A 19,116-nucleotide genomic window follows, 5' to 3' on the forward strand; every position below is an offset into this window, starting at 1 on the left:
TCTGACTAAAATGAAAATGCCTTCTGAAATTGTTTGTTGAGAATATCTGCTTGTCCATTGCATCTCGATGTAATACACCATCTGATTTGAGTGGTGGAATGGTGTTGCTGTCTGATATTTGTGTTTGATGCAGGTTTAAATTCATTTCATGTAGTTGCCCTGCTCTGATTTACTGTCCGCCTGAGGATTTACAATACCCTTAACATATTGCTAATATGCCTTTCTGAGATGCCTTAGTGTTTCTTGCTTTAATATTAGATATTTTTCTGTGTTTAATTTGTTTCCTTTTTTTGCTTACTTTAATAACTCCGATTTCTTTTTGATAAATCTTTTAGGTTTCTATTTATCCATTGATACCCATAATTGTTCTTTGCATTTACATATTGGGCTATACTTTTACACTTTTTCAAGGTTGGTTTAGAAATAGAAGTAGTAGGTCGTTAACTGATGTCTTACGTCCCTTCGTATTGAAAATTCCAGTGTGGATGGAATTTTTATCACTTGTCACATTTTCCATTTTGCTTTGCTGTACAGAGGAATCTGGTGTGCTTTTGCTGTTGCCTTTACGGTACAATATTTCTCGAGAGAAGCATGGATGGTTTGTTGCAATAACGTCTAAAATTTTACTAGCCCTCGTTATCTCTTCAACTATTTGAGTGAGACCATTGTCGTCTAGTATATCTGTGAATTTGTGATGGATTGATGGGTATTGAGGTTTGGGTTTTAGCCCGTTTACTTTCTAGTCCCATCCAGGCAGTTTAAGGTTGAAATCTCCTGCTATTACTAAAATGAATTCCTTTTGCTCGATGCCCTCTCGAGGCTTTTACTAAGTTGGTGGATGCTTTCTTCATTCGTCAATTTTTGGTAATACGAGCATAGATAGATGGATTTGTGGCCAATTGATACTAGTTTACACGAGACAATTTCGTAATCTGTTTGGAGTTCTGGGATGGCTGTAGCAATAAAGTTGCAATAAGTACACCTCTTCCATCTATGTTCAAATCCTTTCTTAATGTAGTATACCCTTTTTGGGAAATCTGTGAACCCTTTATAGTGTTGTCTATCCAGGTGTCTGTGCCAAAGATGAAGCCTAGATATGTGCTACTTGTCATTTTTTTGAAATAGATGTTGCTTAATTCTTCTTAACTAGAAATTTACACTTCGAATCCTAAGTGGTTGCTGATTACATTTCTTTTGTTTTGAATGTACAAATCTTGGAAATATGAGGTTTTTGTGATAGGTTTCTGCATGGTATTGGTTGAAACGGTAATTGTTTGAGGTGCTAGATACTATCAAGTCACTGGTTGATCACATGTCCCACATAAATACAGTGTATCTGATGTTGTCGGTCCTGGGTTCAAGTTCACATCATTTAAGAATGTAATAAGAATCATTGCCAGGTATGCTGAGGATCCTCGAGCTTGCCCCCCCTCCCCCCCCCAAGCCCTGCCTTTGGTCAACAACATGATGACAATATCAAAATCATCTGGAAAGTCATGGCTGTTTTTTTCAATGCTCAGATTCTATTGTTGCTGTTCTGTTGTTGGAGATGTTTATTAATAGATTGATAATACAAACATGAAGTCAAACCAAAAGATATTTTGTTTGGCACCATCTTGTTTACATTGCGAAGTCGAGTTCACTTGATAAGATGTGACTCACCAACTTGAAGAAACTCTGGAGGCTTGAGTATAATGCCTGTTTAACAACATATGCATGTCTTTGATATCTCATCCACCGACTGTGCAAGATTTTAAATAATTTATGAGTTAAATAAGTGAGAAATACTATAAAAAAATATTAGAAGCTGTTCAAAATTCGTGCCATTCCTTGCATGTTCACATTTTTTCTGTCCTGCACATATTGTCTATTTTTACTAGTCCAAGTCTGTATTTAAAATGCGATAATACTCTTAAAAATCATTCTATCATTTCTATAATTCTATGTCGAAGCATAATTTCGAGGTTTGTTCATAAAGTTGGTGGACTACTGTCATAATGTTTTACTAAACGTCATGTGGGATTCAAATTTGGAAGCAATGTTTCAACAATAAAATTGAAATGAATGCATTAGATTTATAAAGATATCAAGATTTATTTCAAGCGTATTAAAATTTAGTTTTTTGCAATGAAAACCCTATATATTATTTGTAGTTGCATCCTCTGTAAACGTACTGAAGAAACTGAAAAATTATAGACGTCCAAATTAAGCATTGTAACATAATAAAATGAAGTGAGAGTTCAACTAACATCTATCTATTCACAAAATTTATGATATATTGTGTAACGAACAACGTTAGTACCATTAAAATTTAAGGCCTTTTTATTCTTTTTTTCAATCAGAATGTTCCATGGGATTAAATGATACAAACTGTACAGACCATTGTAGTCGTCATTGCCTAAATGGATGCAATAACGAGACAGGAATCTGCATAGGCGGATGTAAAGCTGGTTATGAAAGAGAACAATGTGATAAAGGTAAACATAATTAATCAGAAAAAACATTTCAGTCTGATTTCTATTACTTTGTTTAACATGTCTTCGTCTTCCCATATAAAGTTTGTGACGACGGACTATTCCGGTACAACTGTTCCAAACAATGCAGTCAAAATTGTGCAAACCAGTCTTGTAACAGTGAAGATGGCACGTGTAAACATGGATGTAATCCAGGATGGAAAAAATTAAATTGCTCTCAAGGTATTTTCTTTTTATTCTTTAAAGATATTTTTATATATATATATATATATATATATATATATATATATATATATATATATATATATATATATATATATATATATATATATATATACGAGGGTTGATCCAAAAGTAATGTCACAACTTCGATAAAAATGCTACTAGTCGACGTAAATTAACGTTACACTTGATCAAAGCTATACATATTACAAATCAGTCCTGAAAAATTCAAATTCAAATGATGTATACTTTTCAAAATATCAAATTATATACAAAGCGCAATTATGGTAGTCGCCGCACCTAAATAACGTCATAATTATGATGGATACGCGGCGTCATACACTTAAACGCTTCCCCTTCGTTTCAATAAAAATATTTAAGATTCACGAACACATTCACATATATTTCTATTTTTAAAAGAATTATTGGCACTCATTGTAAACTCAGTCTATACATAATTTAGTTATCTGTCAAAATTCTTTGAACAGTACCATAAGAAAGACTTCAAGTTTCTCATATCGCTCTAACCGTCTAATCGTCTCTCTTTTGGACAACGTCAGACACCATTTCAAGAACGTTTCCACCCGACCCCCCCGCTTTCGGTCTTCTTGTCCTCTGCTGATCTTTCAGTGACCATGACCGCTAAAAATCGCTGAAACCATCTATAAACAAGTCTCTTATTTAAATTCTATCCTCTGTGTGTCTGATTATCCTCGTAACTATTTCTTCGGGCGATTTCCCCATTTTGAAGCAAAAAAGAATTACAGATCGTTTTCAGCGGTTTTTCTCCATTTCGACATTTCTTTTGTTCAATCCAGCAGATTAAAACAACTATGTTTATGATCAAAAAGCAATGAAATCTTTTTATTTTCAACCTAAGACTAGAAAATGTCGTAAAATTTTGTCTTCTAAAATATTGGAAGATTAGATGATTTTTTTTATGCTTTTTAATGTGTTTGTCCTTTTTCATTCTAACAATTTACAATTAAAAACGTGACGTTTATTGTTGTGACGCAGAGACACTCCTCATGTTTCATATTTTAAAGGGCTATAAAATTAATTCAAGGAATCATTACTAAACAAAATTTTCAATTTTGATTAGATTTATTTTTATGCATCTTTTGGTATATTATATTTGATAATATGACGCCAAATATTACAGATATTGACACAGTGACATTACTTTTGGATAAACCCTCGTATATATATATATATATATATATATATATATATATATATATATATATATATATATATATATATATATATATATATATATATATATATATATATATATTCTGTACAAGAAATCTCCCTATGTGTCATTCAGAGCATGATATGAAAAATATCAATTGCTTAAAATTCAAAAAGGAGTGAACTAGTACATTGTTAATAAAAGTTTAATTGTTAAATGTTAAAATTGAAATGAACTAGAAGAATGTAAGGAAAGTTAAATTTGAGAATTAGAACAGCAGACACAAAAAATGAAGACCCGGTTGTATTTTACACAAAACTTGTTTTGGAAATGTGTTCCTTATCAACCGTTTACATTATTTTACCGTTGACAATACACAGGTACATGTACATGTAAGTCGGCCTCATTGATTTTATCTATTTTGCAGCATGTGAAAGTGGAAAATATAGAAAGAATTGTGAATTATTCTGTAGAGGGAATTGCCTTCATAATAAGACATGCAATCGATTTAACGGAAGTTGTGAAAATGGTTGTAGTCCAGGATTTTCCGGGGCATTTTGTGATAAAGGTAAAGTGTAAATTGATAACTTAGTACAAATAATATTTGTATATATGATTAGATAATCATGAAATATTTCAAAACAGAAATAAACTTCTAGGAATATGTATCAGTAAAAATATCGCTTCAAAAGACTGCACAAATAAACAATTTCTTCAAAATGATTTCATCTTTAAACGACAACTTGAAATGAAAATCATCCTAAAATCTGTGTTTTTTTTCTTCTTTTCAGAAAACAAAAGGTTTTTTGAGTCCCTTTATTTTAAATAAAACACCCCTTCTAGGGTCAAAAGAGACATTCCATCAAATGATTTTCGGGAAAATTTAGTCTTTTGTCCGCATTGATCGATGTTTTAACAAGATCAATGTTTCTATAAGCAGAATTGATATCTAACGTTGGGAAATGTCTCTGAATTTCTAAAACCGGTCTTGTAGAGTAGGCATTCCCTCCTAAAATCTTTTCCCCTGGAAACCTGACTCTAGTAGGATTTCCCCCCAGGAAAACTGACTATAGAGTAGGATTTCTCCTACGGAAATCCCACACCCGAGTCAATTTTCTGGGGGGGGGGGGGGGTAATCCTATTCTGTGTAGTAGTTAAGAGGTGTGATTTCCCCCAGAGCCAATTATCCCCCAGGTGAAATATAATTGCTGTACTTATTTTTGAGGAGGAAAGGTTGGCACATTGCTACAAGTGTCCCTTCTTTAAATTGGTGAGCAGATGTATTGATTTAAACAATATTTATTCAGTAAACTGAATAGATTGAGCAACAGGCTTAAGCCTATAAATACCCTCTCCGTAGCAGATGTATTAAACATACGTAAACGAAAAATGAACATGAACATTTTGGCTACAGTCCAAATGTTTTAAAAATCAAATAAAATGATGAAACTGGAGAAGTCTTTAAGTTGCCTGTGCGTCTGTCCGTCTGTCTAGCTGTCCTTCTGTCTGTCTGTGTGTCCCAAATTTTTTTCCGCACTTTTTTTCTAAATGCTTGAGATATTGAACTGATTTTTTGCATAGGAGTATATCTTGATGAGTGAAAATCAAGTTTGCATTTCGTTTCGCTTAAATTTCAATTTAAGCAATTACAACCTTTTCATCTTTTTGATAGTTTTCCGCAATGTTTTTTCTAAATGACTGGAAATATTTATCTAATGTTTGGTAGATTAATAAGGATGGTTACAGAAAGATGGAAATTTGAACATTACAGTTAGTTTTCAATTTCTTAATATTTTATAAAGTTTATTATTGTAATCATTTACAATCAAAATTGGTCCACATTTATATACCTATCAAGACATCCATTTTTTTGTTTCATCATATTTTGAGAATATTTACATTTCGTTTGAAAGCTATTTTAGTTGACATTCCATGTTTGAAATATACGTTTAGAAAATTTTTACAACATAAAACATACAACATACAACCTTTTAAAAATCAGTCGTTTATCTTTTTTCAAAAAAAATATTGCGGTTGTGGTCTATATGTTAACTCTTTAGTGAGGGGGGGGGGGGATCCTACTTTAGAAAGAAAGAGGGGGTAATTTGGCTCTGGTGTGAGATTTTCCCTCGGAGGAAAATCCTACTGTAGAGTACGATTTCCGGGGGAAAGCTGGCTATGGAGGAAATGCTACTCTACAACACCGGTATTGCTAAGTGTCAATTCATTGAATGATTGTCAAAAATCTTAACTTGTATGGAATTCATATTTCATGGGGAACCATTGAAATGCATGTAAAATTTAAATGTCATGACCTGTTCTCTCTTAATGCATGGTCTATCAATGCTTAGTGAATGTCTTCTTTTAATTAGACTTTGTGAAAATGAATATTGATAATTATAGGAGGTTTGTAAAATATATTTAGCATATAATTGAAATAGATTTGTTTTTTATTGAAATAAATAAATATAATATAAATGTGTGATTATACATGCACATGCGTATGAAATACAATCCTTATAAATCTTAAACCAAAGTCCTGAACAAACCTATTTTAGGTGAAACCTATTTTTCACGGTAATTGTGGAACCACAACTTCTCAAATATAATTTTCGATGAACATGTCATCATCTCTACAAAGCATACACTATAAACAGTATTTAATACCAATATAAAGATAGATAAGCGGAATTTTAAAGGAGCCATATATAAACAAGTTTATATTTTCAAATGCAACACCTTAGATTCGCGACAGCTATTTCATTGTAAATAATTTGGCATCAGGCTAAATGACCAAATGACATCTAACTCGGTCCTTTTTGAAGATTTTTGGTCCGTCCCAAAAGTACTGATTTAGTCTTATGTTGATCAAGTGTATTTATTATTCGTTTTTTATGCTATATATCTATAGATTCGGGACGTATATTGTTTTTGTGCTGCCTGTCTGTTTATCTGTTTGTCTGTTTGTCTGTCTGTTGTCAACTTTAACCTTCGCCATAACTTTCAAACCATGAGAGATAGAGAATTCATATTTGATATGCATACTTCACTACGTAAGTAAGGTCGATGATTTTGTGACCTGTATGCTAAAATAGCTTTTTCAATCTTTGCCATTGCTTGTGAACCATAGGAAATAGAGACTTCATATTTAGTACCTATACTCAACCAATTAAGCTCTTTCATATGACATCCATGACCTTATGACCTTAACTGTAATCTATATGCTAAAAATATTTTGTCGAACTTTCGCCCTAACTTTTGATCCATAGGAGATAGAGACTTCTTATTTGGTATGCATACTCCACTAATGAAATGCTTTACAATAACACAAAAGACAACGACCTTGTTACCTTGACTGGGACCTATATGCTAAAAACAGCTTTTTTGAACTTTGCTTTTTATCATTTCGTCGCGTTGGTGCTGGAAAAAATTAAAAATAAAAAAAATGGAAACTAGTCAAACAATATAAAAAGTATTCAAACGGAATATCTATTATATATCCGGTATAACAAATGAAAATTAAATAACACACTATTTATGATATATTTAAGGGTTTGTTTTGATAAGATGGGCACATTCAGAGTCTCTCTCTCTCTCTCTCTCTCTCTCTCTCTCTCTCTCTCTCTCACAGACTCTCTCCCTCTCTCGATCAGACTCTCTCTCTCTCTCTCTCTCTCTCTCTCTCTCTCTCTCTCTCTCCACAAACATGCTGCGCAGTAAACATTGCATGTAAGTGTTTTATTTGTTAAAAACTGCTTTTTATAATGAAAAGAACATACTTTTAAATGCTTAGTTTACCTCTATTACATACACGAACGAAAGCAAAACTTATTACCTGTTTCTTTTCAACGTGCAATGGAACATTGTTATTATTTGTGTTTTTGAACAATAAATTATTATTTTACTCTTCCTGTAAATAAGGTAATACGAAAAAAATATTAAATGACAGGATGTTGAAATCTACAAAGTATAATGATACAAAACGGTAATTCTGTTCAATTTGTTAGACACTGTACATGTAAGCTAATTTTGCTTTTCCTAGAAAATTGCTTATTTTCTTCCTCTATCATATGAGTTCCCGTGACAGTAGAAATTGTATTTTTGTACATATTGTCGCTAACGACGACATGTGTCTACTCTCACAATACATTTGTCTCCGTCAGCATATATGTATATTGGTTGAAAATTTATTCTCTTACACATTGTCGCTCTCGACATAATTAATGTTTCTTTACTTCACTTCAAGAATTGTCGCGCCACAAATATTGTTGCGTAACGATTTTTCCTGTGGTACTTTGGAATAAAATCAAATAGGTGTGTATATCACACTGGGATGTTCGTCTGCTATTTACTTCATCATAATTGTGACGGTACATTTTGTTTTCTTGGCCTGTTCACGTTATCACTGTCGACAACGTTTACCTACCACCACTGCGCATATTGTCGCGCATTGATAAATGTTGTAATTCTACATGTATGCATGGCAACGCTTCTATATAAAAGGGGCTAATCATTGCCTCCTAATTATACATGTATACTAATATCGCCTATTATGGCCTCTTCCTTGAATCTGGAATACACAAATGCAATACCGAAGATGCTTTCATATTTACATATACATGTACATAACTTATCACGGGTCTACTTGTGTTTTCAATGGTAGATGCAGAAATTCGGAAATTACGGGGGAGTGGGTCAGAATTTTTCTTTGACAATCCACAATTGCTATAGTGTGTAATAGAGTGTTACTTTACCCGTTACGTGTACATTATATGAACAAGACGAAAAAATGTCGACCAAATGATCCGTTACAATCATGCTGCAAGAAAGAGGATTTAAAACACGAAAGTTTTTTACATGCCGATTACATTCGCAAACTACCCAAAATCAACGAAAAAGTCTCAAAAATTCATTTTATGGGACAACAATATGTGCAAGGAATGGAAGGCAAATAATGAATACCTTTAGAATAGGTTTTCAGAAAAAGCACTCTTTGTTGACTGGACACACCCACTGTGATCCCTCTGTATTGATCAAATTCAGTATGCATGTATAATTAAAATTTTAACAAGTCAGCTAAAATACGACCCATCGATGGGTCATATTGCTAACTAGGTCACTCTACTGAAGATAAGAGCCATAGAATTTACAAAATGCCGAAAACACAATCCAAAAATAAAAGGGAAAATCAAACTTCCCTTTTTTTCACCCATGGTTTATAATCTGAAGTCATTTCGGTCTTAAAACCCTTTTATGTGTCTCAACAAGTTCGCTTTTTGAAGATTTTTTTAGGTATTTGAGGACCGTTCCTCTTCCTACACTTCAGATGCATTTGTTATCATCAGACATTTGAGGAACATTCCTCTCGTACATGTACACATACAGTGTGTATATTTAAATACCTTATGAATCTGAATATATAAGGCATTTGAAGAACTTTCCTCTCTCCAATTCATTTCTTTCTGAAGACATCTCATAAATGGTCAAACATAAGGCATCTTAGGAACGTTCCTCTCTCATATTCACTTATTTCTGTAGGCATCTCATGAAACATTTGGCACCACCACTGCACATATTGTCGCGCATTGGAAAATGTTGCAATACTATGCATGACAATGCTTCTATGAAAAATTGACTATTCATTGCTTTATTTTTTTGAAAAGAGTTTGAAAGAATACTCTTATATACCAATATCCCTATTGTGGCCTCTTCCTTGCATTTGGAATTCATGATTTGAATACAAATATGCAATACTGAAGATGCTTTCATATTTACATATACATAAACTATCACAGGTCTACACATGTTTTCAATGGTAGATCGAGAAATTTGGAAATTATGGGGGGAGTAGGTCAGAATTTTTCTTTGACAAGCCACAATTGCTATAGTGTGTAATGGAGTATTGCTTTACACGTTAAGTATACGTGATATGAACAGGACGAAAAAATGTCGACAAAATGATCCGTTACAATCACGCTGAAAGAAAGAGCATTTAATACACGAAAGGTTTTACACACCCATTACATTTTCAAACTACCCAGAAGGAACAAAAAATCTCAAAAATTCATTTTTATGGGACAACAATATGTGCAAAGAATGGAAGGCAAATAATGAATACCTTTAGAATAGGTTTTCAGAAAAAGCACTCTTTGTTGACTGGACATACCCACAGTGATCCCTCTGTATTTATCAAATTAATTATGCATGTATAATCAAAGTCTTAACAAGTCAGCTAAAATACGACCCATCGATGGGTCATATTGCTAACAAGGCACTCTACTGTCTCTCAAACTCACTTATAACTGTAGGCATCTCATGAAACATCTGGCGTATGAGAAAAGTTCCTCTCTCAAATTTAATCATTTCTAGTTAAATCTTATACTTGTTCTTACCTGATACTTACATTTATGAGGAACGTTCCTCTCTCAGATTTTAATCTGTTTATACCTTATTCATATTAAATCAAGAACGTTCCTCTCACAAATGGTTGTATTTCTGTTTATTACTATACCTCATGACGCTTGCGACCCGTGCATTTAAGGAACGTTCCTCTATCATATAATGGATATCTGTTGATACATTGCAAAGTCCACTTAAAAATAATTTTCGAGGAACGTTCCTCTCTTACAAAATCATGTTCCTTGTGATATCCTTTTATTATCAACTAATCAGTGAGTAGCACGCCTCGATTTAAAAATTGAATATACTAAAAGCGATCAAATCCCTGAGTATCAAATGAGTTGAGAAATGTAAATACTATATACAGGTGACTGTGAGAAATATCACTGCAGAACAATTTTCATGCAATTTATTTGTTGGTCCTTATTGTGTATAGCCAGTAAATATGAAACAGATATGGCAGGCTCTCTTGCATGATTAATTTCAAGTTAACTGAGATATATCAAGTCGACATATAATCAAAGTACTGAAAGTACTGAAAAGCGGTTAGCGTGCTTTCATCGAATATGTACAGTGTACAATAACAAAAAATGTATTGAATGGTGTTATTAAAGTAAGCATGCATATCTATGTCCAATGTCATCAGCGAAGAGAAGACACACTGAGTTTTGTAGTACTTAACTAAATGGTAAAATCAATAACATCCCAGACTGATGTCACAAATGTATGTTTCAAAATTTTCAGTTTGAAAGACAGGAAGTTTAATTTCAAATATTTCTCCCTAATTGTCTTCCTTGGTGGCGTCCAAAATGCTCAGAACGAAAAAAAAATATGTTGATGTTGCAAATTTAATTTTCTTTCATGCTCTATTGATTCTGAAATTAGGTAACTGTAAAGGCTACTAGAGCAAACAACTAAAACGAAAATAAAATGATAATCTAAATTCTTTAGATTAATTGATTTGGAGTACTGTACATAGATCTTTAGCTGGCTAGTCTGAGAAAAACGGATGGACGAGCAGAGAATTTGTAAATTAATTAAATTCAGAGAGTTTCAGTTTCGTAGGCTCACTGCGGGTCAGCAGGTGTGACCTGTCATTGGGGAAGCTTACTTCTCCTAGGCACCGGAACTTTCAAGGATCCGTTTTTCTTTTCAGACTGATCACTGTTCATTCTGTATTTTGATACAGATACTGAGTACATCTGTTTATCAATATTATGAACTATTTCTCTCACAGGAAGAAAGACAAGTAAACAAGATAATAAAGTTTTTAGAAATGTACATTATTGACTTTTCTTACAATTAAATGTTAGAATAATTAAATGGTATATGACAATTATTTAAAGAAGAGTCTTGCACGATATGTATAAACGAACATAAACTCAGTATTTGGCAAATATTTTTCATGCAATATTGATATAAAAAAAAAAACGTGTGAAAAAGGAAAGTTGTTGTTTAATCCATCAATACTAGTGTTTTAAAAATTCAAACATTCACTAAAAGTCAATGTATAACAAACAATTTAATTGTCCATTGCAAGAATTACCTAGGTATCATTGTCACTTTCTTCAATATGTCGCATAAGCAATACATTGGTTTTTTTTTTTTTAACTAAAAACAAGTATGCGAATTTCTATCAATATGCCTCTAAGCATCTGTAGTTTAATTTTTATTTCTTCTCAAAGGCTCAAAATGATAATTAACAAATTGGACAAATTCAAATTTAAAAAGTATTTTTACAACTTATACCTTGCATAGGAATTTTGCAAACTTTCAAAAATAATCATTTATTAGATATAATTTTCAATTTTGGCTAATTGTCAAGATTTTTCATGCCCCTTTTTTCTGTGCATATTTAATATCGGCTGATTATTAGAAGAGGATCGAACGCCGAATAATTTTTTTTTCAAATTTTTTAAAATTAATTTTACTATTTTCAGGGTCCCATTATTTTTTTTAATAAAAATGTGATCGTTTATAATCGTTTGTAATAATTAGACTGAGTACAAAATTTATCCCTGGAAACAAAACTTTTATCTTTTAAATAATTTCAATTGAGAAAATAAGGAGAAGAAAACAAACGTTTCATTATGGAAGTAATCCTATTGTTTCCATAACTGTACAACTTACAGATGTATTAAGTATTTTTATATAAAGGCTTTCTTCATGTACTAGTATTACTTAAGTTAATTAAAGGGATGCCTTAATATTTTGGCAAGGAAAATCACACTCGATCGAGAGATTCTCCGATGTTTTGCAGTCGGTAATAACCTTCAACCCCTTTAGCCAGTAATTAACCCATCCTCCCTATGCCCAGTAGCATAATTAGGTCAAATATTTATTGTTCATGAGGGGTACCTTATAATTAATCACAGGCACCTGAATTTTTATCAGTAAGTCTATAAATTAGCCAAATATCGAAACATTCTACCCCCTCTATATATAAATACACAAGGTGTGCAACGCCATCTTGACCCCCTGTTCGATTCAGGCTTCAATTTAACATATAAATCGGATATGCCTACTGGTTTTCGTGAAGCATTGGGTTCAAATATATTTTTCTCGCTATACATTTCTTCCTAAAGTTAAAATCCAACGCGTTGATTATGTTATCAGCTAAACTTCATGCTGACTTCGAATTTCGTTACAGGGCCCGATCGCCGTCAGCTGACGTCAAGGAAATTTAATCTCGACACCAAATGCTCCTATACATAAACTTTTTTAATACAACAATTAGAAATTTATTTCATTGACAAACAAAATCAGAAAAAAAAATTAAAAACCGAAAACTTATGTTGTTTGATAGTCTTGATTTTATTTAACATATGTTATAATTATGTTTTAAAAACAAATCATAGGTAGAGGCTTTGTTGAAGTTTCCGTTGTCGATAGGTAGCGCCTTATGGAAGTTTCCTGTGTCAATAAAAATTGCGTAATATCGTTGGACACATGCCATAAAGCGGTTAGCGAATACGCTAACCGCTTAAAAATAGCTATTGTTGATTGATAAATCACACAGATTTGTTAGGGCTTCCCGGAACATTAAATTCCATTCAAAACATATAATAAAACTGGAAGCTTTGTTTTGCATTTCAGTATGTAGACAATGAAGTTAACTACAGACAAAGAGATCTCTTAACTATCACATGGCGCGTTTGAACTGTGACTTAGTTTTTTCTTTCAAAATTTGCACATAAATCGATTTTGCTCGTGGGAATAGCACTAATTTTATCTATATCTTTATCTATAAAATGTAAATGAAATCCTTACATCCGAATGTACATGAAGAGTGCTTGGGACGACCCGTTGTATTTGTAAATGAGCTTTTTCATGAGAGCTCGAACGGGCCAAAAAATTTGAGAGTAATTTCTCTCTTTATTGATTGATTGATTGTAAATTGTTTAACGTCCCTCTCGAGAATTTTTCATTCAATGGAGACGTCACCGATGAAGGACTACAAATTTTGACCTTTTCTCGGCACTCAGGGCCATAGAGCAGTGAGGGATCTTTATTGTGCAAACGCCTGTCGCTGACACGGGGCCTCAGTTTTTAGGGTCTCATCCGTAGAACCGCAACCGAACTTCAACCACTGCTACCCATATTTTATGGACTTAGGTCAGTTGCAGCCGAGATGTGAACTCACGACCTCCCAATCACGGAGCGAGCGCTCTACCGACTGAGCTACCGTTAACGGTCTCTCTTTATTGAAATGCAAAGCGAATATACGTCCATTCCAAGCAAGATTCATTAAAAGAACAATTTTTTCTTATAACTTTTCACATATCTAAAATTATTTTCTTAACCTCTTGCGCCAGCCTCTTTTATTTTGCACACATTTCACCTCTAAATTACGGTCCACTAAACGGGGGCATTTCAATACATATGATTTAAATCAAGATAAATTGTACAAAGTCAAAATATTCAAAAATAAATACACAACCTCTGACTTTAAACTACAGTCAAGTTATGTTGATTTTACAATAACGCTATGGTTGGGAAAAAATTTTTATTACACTTTCCACGCCATATTAACTAAATACAATTTACTTGGCAATTGCGGGTATTAATGTACATTGCACATTTACATGCATGAAGTATGTAAGGATTTTTACAATTCATGTTAATGTCAGTATGATACGTATACCACGAATCATATCGGAAATTGATTTGCATGGGGAAGAGATCTATAAAAGATTGTAATATGTCGCCTAAACGAACATACCACAAATGAAAAAAAAAATTAGAGTGGAAATCTCGAAATAAGCATTTAATAAACAAACAAACAATGAAAGTATCTTTTATTTTTGCAAGCAGAATGTCCCTCGGGCTTTTATGGTACAAACTGTACAGCACAATGCAGCCCTAATTGCCTTAATGGATGCAATCACGTGAAAGGAACTTGTAAAGGCGGATGTAAAATTGGATATAAAAGGGAACTTTGTGACAAAAGTAAAAAAATAAATGCTTTTCTGCTATTTGTCTAATGTCTTATATTTCAATAATGTTTTACTTTTGCTAAACATTTTATATAAAGTTTGTGACAACGGACGCTTCTGGTACAACTGTTCGAAACAATGCAGTCAAAATTGTGCAAGTCAGTCTTGTGAAAAGGAAGTCGGCACATGTATTCATGGCTGCAATCCAGGATGGAAAGAATTGAATTGTTCTGAAGGTATTTTAAGACTTCGATTGCTAAAATTCTAAAAGAAAAAGTAATATATCTTTACTTGAACCTGTAAGGTTCTTTTAACTTTGTTGCTTTTGAACATTTTTGTATGCTATATACAAAGGCAAAAGTGGCTCGCATGATATTCATATGAAATTCGGATGTGGAACTTTTCGCATGGTTTTTATATGATTTTCGCACGAAATTTATGCGAAAAGGCATTCACATGAAAATCGTGCGAGCCACTTTTCCCTGTGTATGTATGCAAACGTTGAACGTCTCCACACTTATATGTGTAGATAATAAGAATATGGTCGTTCATGCAGCCCATATTGAGAACGAGATCTACATTAGTTCTGGATAGCAAACAATCTTTATTGAATAGCCCCGATTATCCTTTTTTTTATCCCTTCTTTTTTTAGTTACTCTTGAGTTGTTCTCTCCATTTCATGGTCTCTATAGCCTACATGGTTGTTTAATACTCAGTTGATCGTTTAAACCCTTTTACCTTCTGATCTTATTGATGAAAAAGTCACTCATATTATTTGTGGATTTCTTTCAATCATATATATATATATATATATATATATATATATATATATATATATATATATATATATATATATATATATATATATATATATATATATATATATATATATATATATACATATATATATCATCTTATCTTAAGTCTATTATACCTTCATAGATTTAAGATCTAACCTTTAATTAGTATTCCTTTGAGACTGCAAGTTATGGAATTATTTGCACCGGAACCAACCTCTCATGTTTTGAAGGTCTGTGTTTGATCTGCTCCTATTTGCAATATTTTTGAGCATGAATACTGTTCCTTATCTCCATATATTTCATTAAACATGTAGGAATATTCTGATTTTTTCACATTTTGAAAAAAAAGAGTATTTGGGTACACACCTTCATAATACTAATAGTAAATCGTATTAAACTCAGTTTAATAAATTAAAACGGCTTCTTTATTTTGAAATTTCTTTATTTAAACACCGGTGCAGATCAGAGATTACAAGTAACATAAACAAAATACTCTTTATCCTTATTATCCCATACAAAGATAGATTTATATTTTCAGCGTGTCCACCAGGAACGTATGGAAATAAGTGTCAACAGCATTGTAGTGGTCACTGTGCCAATGATGAGACGTGTAATCACGTGACCGGGTTCTGTGAAAATGGGTGTGTAGATGGATATAATGGGTCATTATGTGATTCAAGTAAGTTTTATGTCACGCAACATAAATTGTTTGTTTTATACCAGTATAAAATATGCTAAACAAACGATTTCATGTTACATGTTTCACGATAAACTATGTTTGTAGCGAAAAAATCAAAGACCTTGGTCTATGGATCATGAAAAATATCTTAGACTTTAATCATTTTTATGTTGTATTAAAATGTTGTAAAAATCAAGTACACGTACGGCTTGATCAAAATAACTTTCAACAATTGTTTTCATAGTTATGCTCATTAAAGATGTACATAACATAAATACACAAACATGTTTGCACGTCCTCCAAAATGTCATGTAAGGAATACTTTAATGTGCAAATATTGAATGGAAAAAAACTCAATCACAAGTATTTCAAGTATTTGAAGATAGAAAATTATATATATAATTTTTTAGGGATGTCAACGAATATTCAAATATTCATTCGATGAGTTGATATTCGAATATAAATTTATGATTCAAATATTGGTTTTTTAAGTATATATGCATTTAAAACGGACAAAAATCTGTCAAATTTCAAAAAGGTCTCTTTTGTCTTGCAACTAGACAAATAGAATCGAGCATATGATTTAAAACAAAATTAGAATACATTCAACTTGGATTTTTTTAAGGTGTGAAGAGTGTTTCTTTTAGAATAATTCGTTTGATAATTAAATTAATGGTATAACAGTGTCCCGTAATTACAATTACTTTTTATTGTGGTATGGACGCAGTTTTACACATACACATGGATCCGTTATGTTTTTTGATCAAAAATCATTATCAGGAAATTAATCAACTAAAAATAATTGCTTTTAACTTGTTTTAAGTTATTTGTTTTTATTTCAAAACAATAGATCAAGATAATTTTGTCCAGTAAGTAATTGTTATGCGTAGTATAAATTTGTACAAGTTATCAGTGAAGTTTTGAATTTTCACAATAATTTTTGTTTAATTATGTTTTAGATGCTTACCCTTGATATAATCCATAGAATATTTTGAAATATAATTATAAAGACACTTTAATAACTGTACATTTACAAAACTCTACAAAAATATCATTTCATAATAATGGTATATGATAAAAAATATACTGGTCAACAGGAGAGTGAAGATATATATATATATATATATTAGAATTCAAAACGTATTTATTTCATTTCGAATATTGAATTAGAGTATATGTATATTTGAATATCAATTATTGACAATTTTGACATACCTACATTTTATACAAACTGCCTTAGTTTATTTTGAATTCAATATTATGGTTTCTCCTCGTTTTAGAATGTTCTCCGGGGTTTTATGGTAAAAACTGTCATTGTAAGTGCACAGGACACTGTTTCGAAAATACAACCTGTGATTCAGTAACGGGATATTGTCTGCAAGGATGTATGGAAGAATACAGTGGGTCGAGATGTGATATACTCAGTATGTATATTATAAAAAGGTATCCCCAGAATAAACGAACAATAATCAATCGAATAATAATTATGTTTCTCAGTGTTGTTATTATATCGTCTGAGTCCGTAGATTTTTAGGATATTATAAGATTTTCTGTGGACCTGTCCCACTAACTTTAGTCATGTATTGTGCAAAGCATTTTTAGCGAAGGGGAGCACTAGCGGTTTTTTTTAACTTTGCTTTGTGCCACTTACTTAGACTCTGATAATGTATTTGTGTAACTTAATTTATTGATGATTAAATCGAACAAAAGAATTTCAATTTGTTGATCCTTAATCGTACTATTTTTTGTTTGGGAGCGAACTATATCCTATTATCAAGTGATTATGTTGAATATTGCAACTATTCAATTCATGCATCCTTTGAATAGCTGTATTAAACCAAGGTGACCGTTAAAGCAATCTTGGCCTCTTGTTCATTCCCGCTTTTCATTGCAGCACAGATGACTTATATAGCATACTTACATAATTGGATATATGGATTATCAGGCAGTACAGCTGGACTTGCTTTGTTATTTGTATGCTGTGTAATAATATTTTGCAGGTAGAGTTTTCATTTTCGTTGATATAGTTTTTCTTATCTTTTTGTGACAATATTTTGTTTCCTAGACAAAAATTCATCCTACAAAAAGAAAAAAAGTTTTCCCCCTTTTTTATTGAAAGGTGTGTTAAATGCGAGGATTGTCTTTTCATTACATAAATTTATGGAAAAAATACAATTACTCAACATTTATTTGATTTGTAGACAGAAAAATAAAACGAAGAAGAGCAAAGCCAAACAAAACGCTGCTCGTTATGTGCAGAAAGAAGTAAAGTTGACACCTTCAGATGTGACAAAAACATATCGCCAAGCTCCACATGTTTATCTAGAGCTTGAATAATCTTATATTCAAAATATCTTTATTTAGCATTGTAGTATTCGTAAAAGCTTTGGAAATAAATACTTATATTATGTACCCAACTAGTGAAAGCTAAATGAAAACCATTTTCTAATTGATTTGTTTAAATATATTTCTTCCATAATGAAAATTGTATGAAAAAAACGCTATTTAACAGTGAAGTTTACATTGATTATTTGTTGTTAAGCTTAAGATTATAAAAACGGCAAAATTGAAATCTTTTTCTATATACATGTAACATTGTACTAAAAATGAAACGATTCAAATATTCTTTTAAAAACAATGATCGGCATATTGCATGAAATTATAAAGTCTGCATTATAAAATGTCCTGACTTAAGTTTACATTTATTTGAATAAACTTATATTTGTTTAGTATGATATGTAAATATAAATATCTGGCTCTTTTTTAATCATGAGTAAAAATTCTCAAAATGCACGGACCTTTAATTTCAAGCAAACAAAATCATTATGACAGAAATACTCAAAATACTTCTAATACTGATCTTTGAAAATTTAGCGTTTCTGTAAAATAGATAATTACTGCTGAAAATCCA

At 31.9% G+C, this 19,116-nt stretch overlaps 1 protein-coding gene across 1 annotated transcript; it reads left to right on the forward strand.

Annotated features, from left to right (window-relative positions):
* The first annotated feature begins 2,350 nt into the window (after positions 1-2,350).
* LOC134258176 (multiple epidermal growth factor-like domains protein 10) lies at positions 2,351-18,609 on the forward strand. The gene is made up of 9 exons (XM_062740721.1): positions 2,351-2,477; positions 2,559-2,696; positions 4,319-4,459; positions 14,605-14,739; positions 14,825-14,962; positions 16,065-16,205; positions 17,486-17,629; positions 18,100-18,205; positions 18,407-18,609. The coding sequence occupies exons 1-9, from the start codon at positions 2,351-2,353 to the stop codon at positions 18,540-18,542; spliced, it is 1,206 nt and encodes a 401-aa protein (XP_062596705.1). The 3' UTR covers positions 18,543-18,609.
* The last annotated feature ends 507 nt before the right edge of the window (positions 18,610-19,116 follow it).

Source organism: Saccostrea cucullata, unplaced genomic scaffold (genome assembly GCF_032062105.1).
Source record: "Saccostrea cucullata isolate Sc308-1 unplaced genomic scaffold, CSIRO_AGI_Scuc_v1 ctg961, whole genome shotgun sequence".
Lineage (NCBI taxonomy): Eukaryota > Metazoa > Mollusca > Bivalvia > Ostreida > Ostreidae > Saccostrea > Saccostrea cuccullata.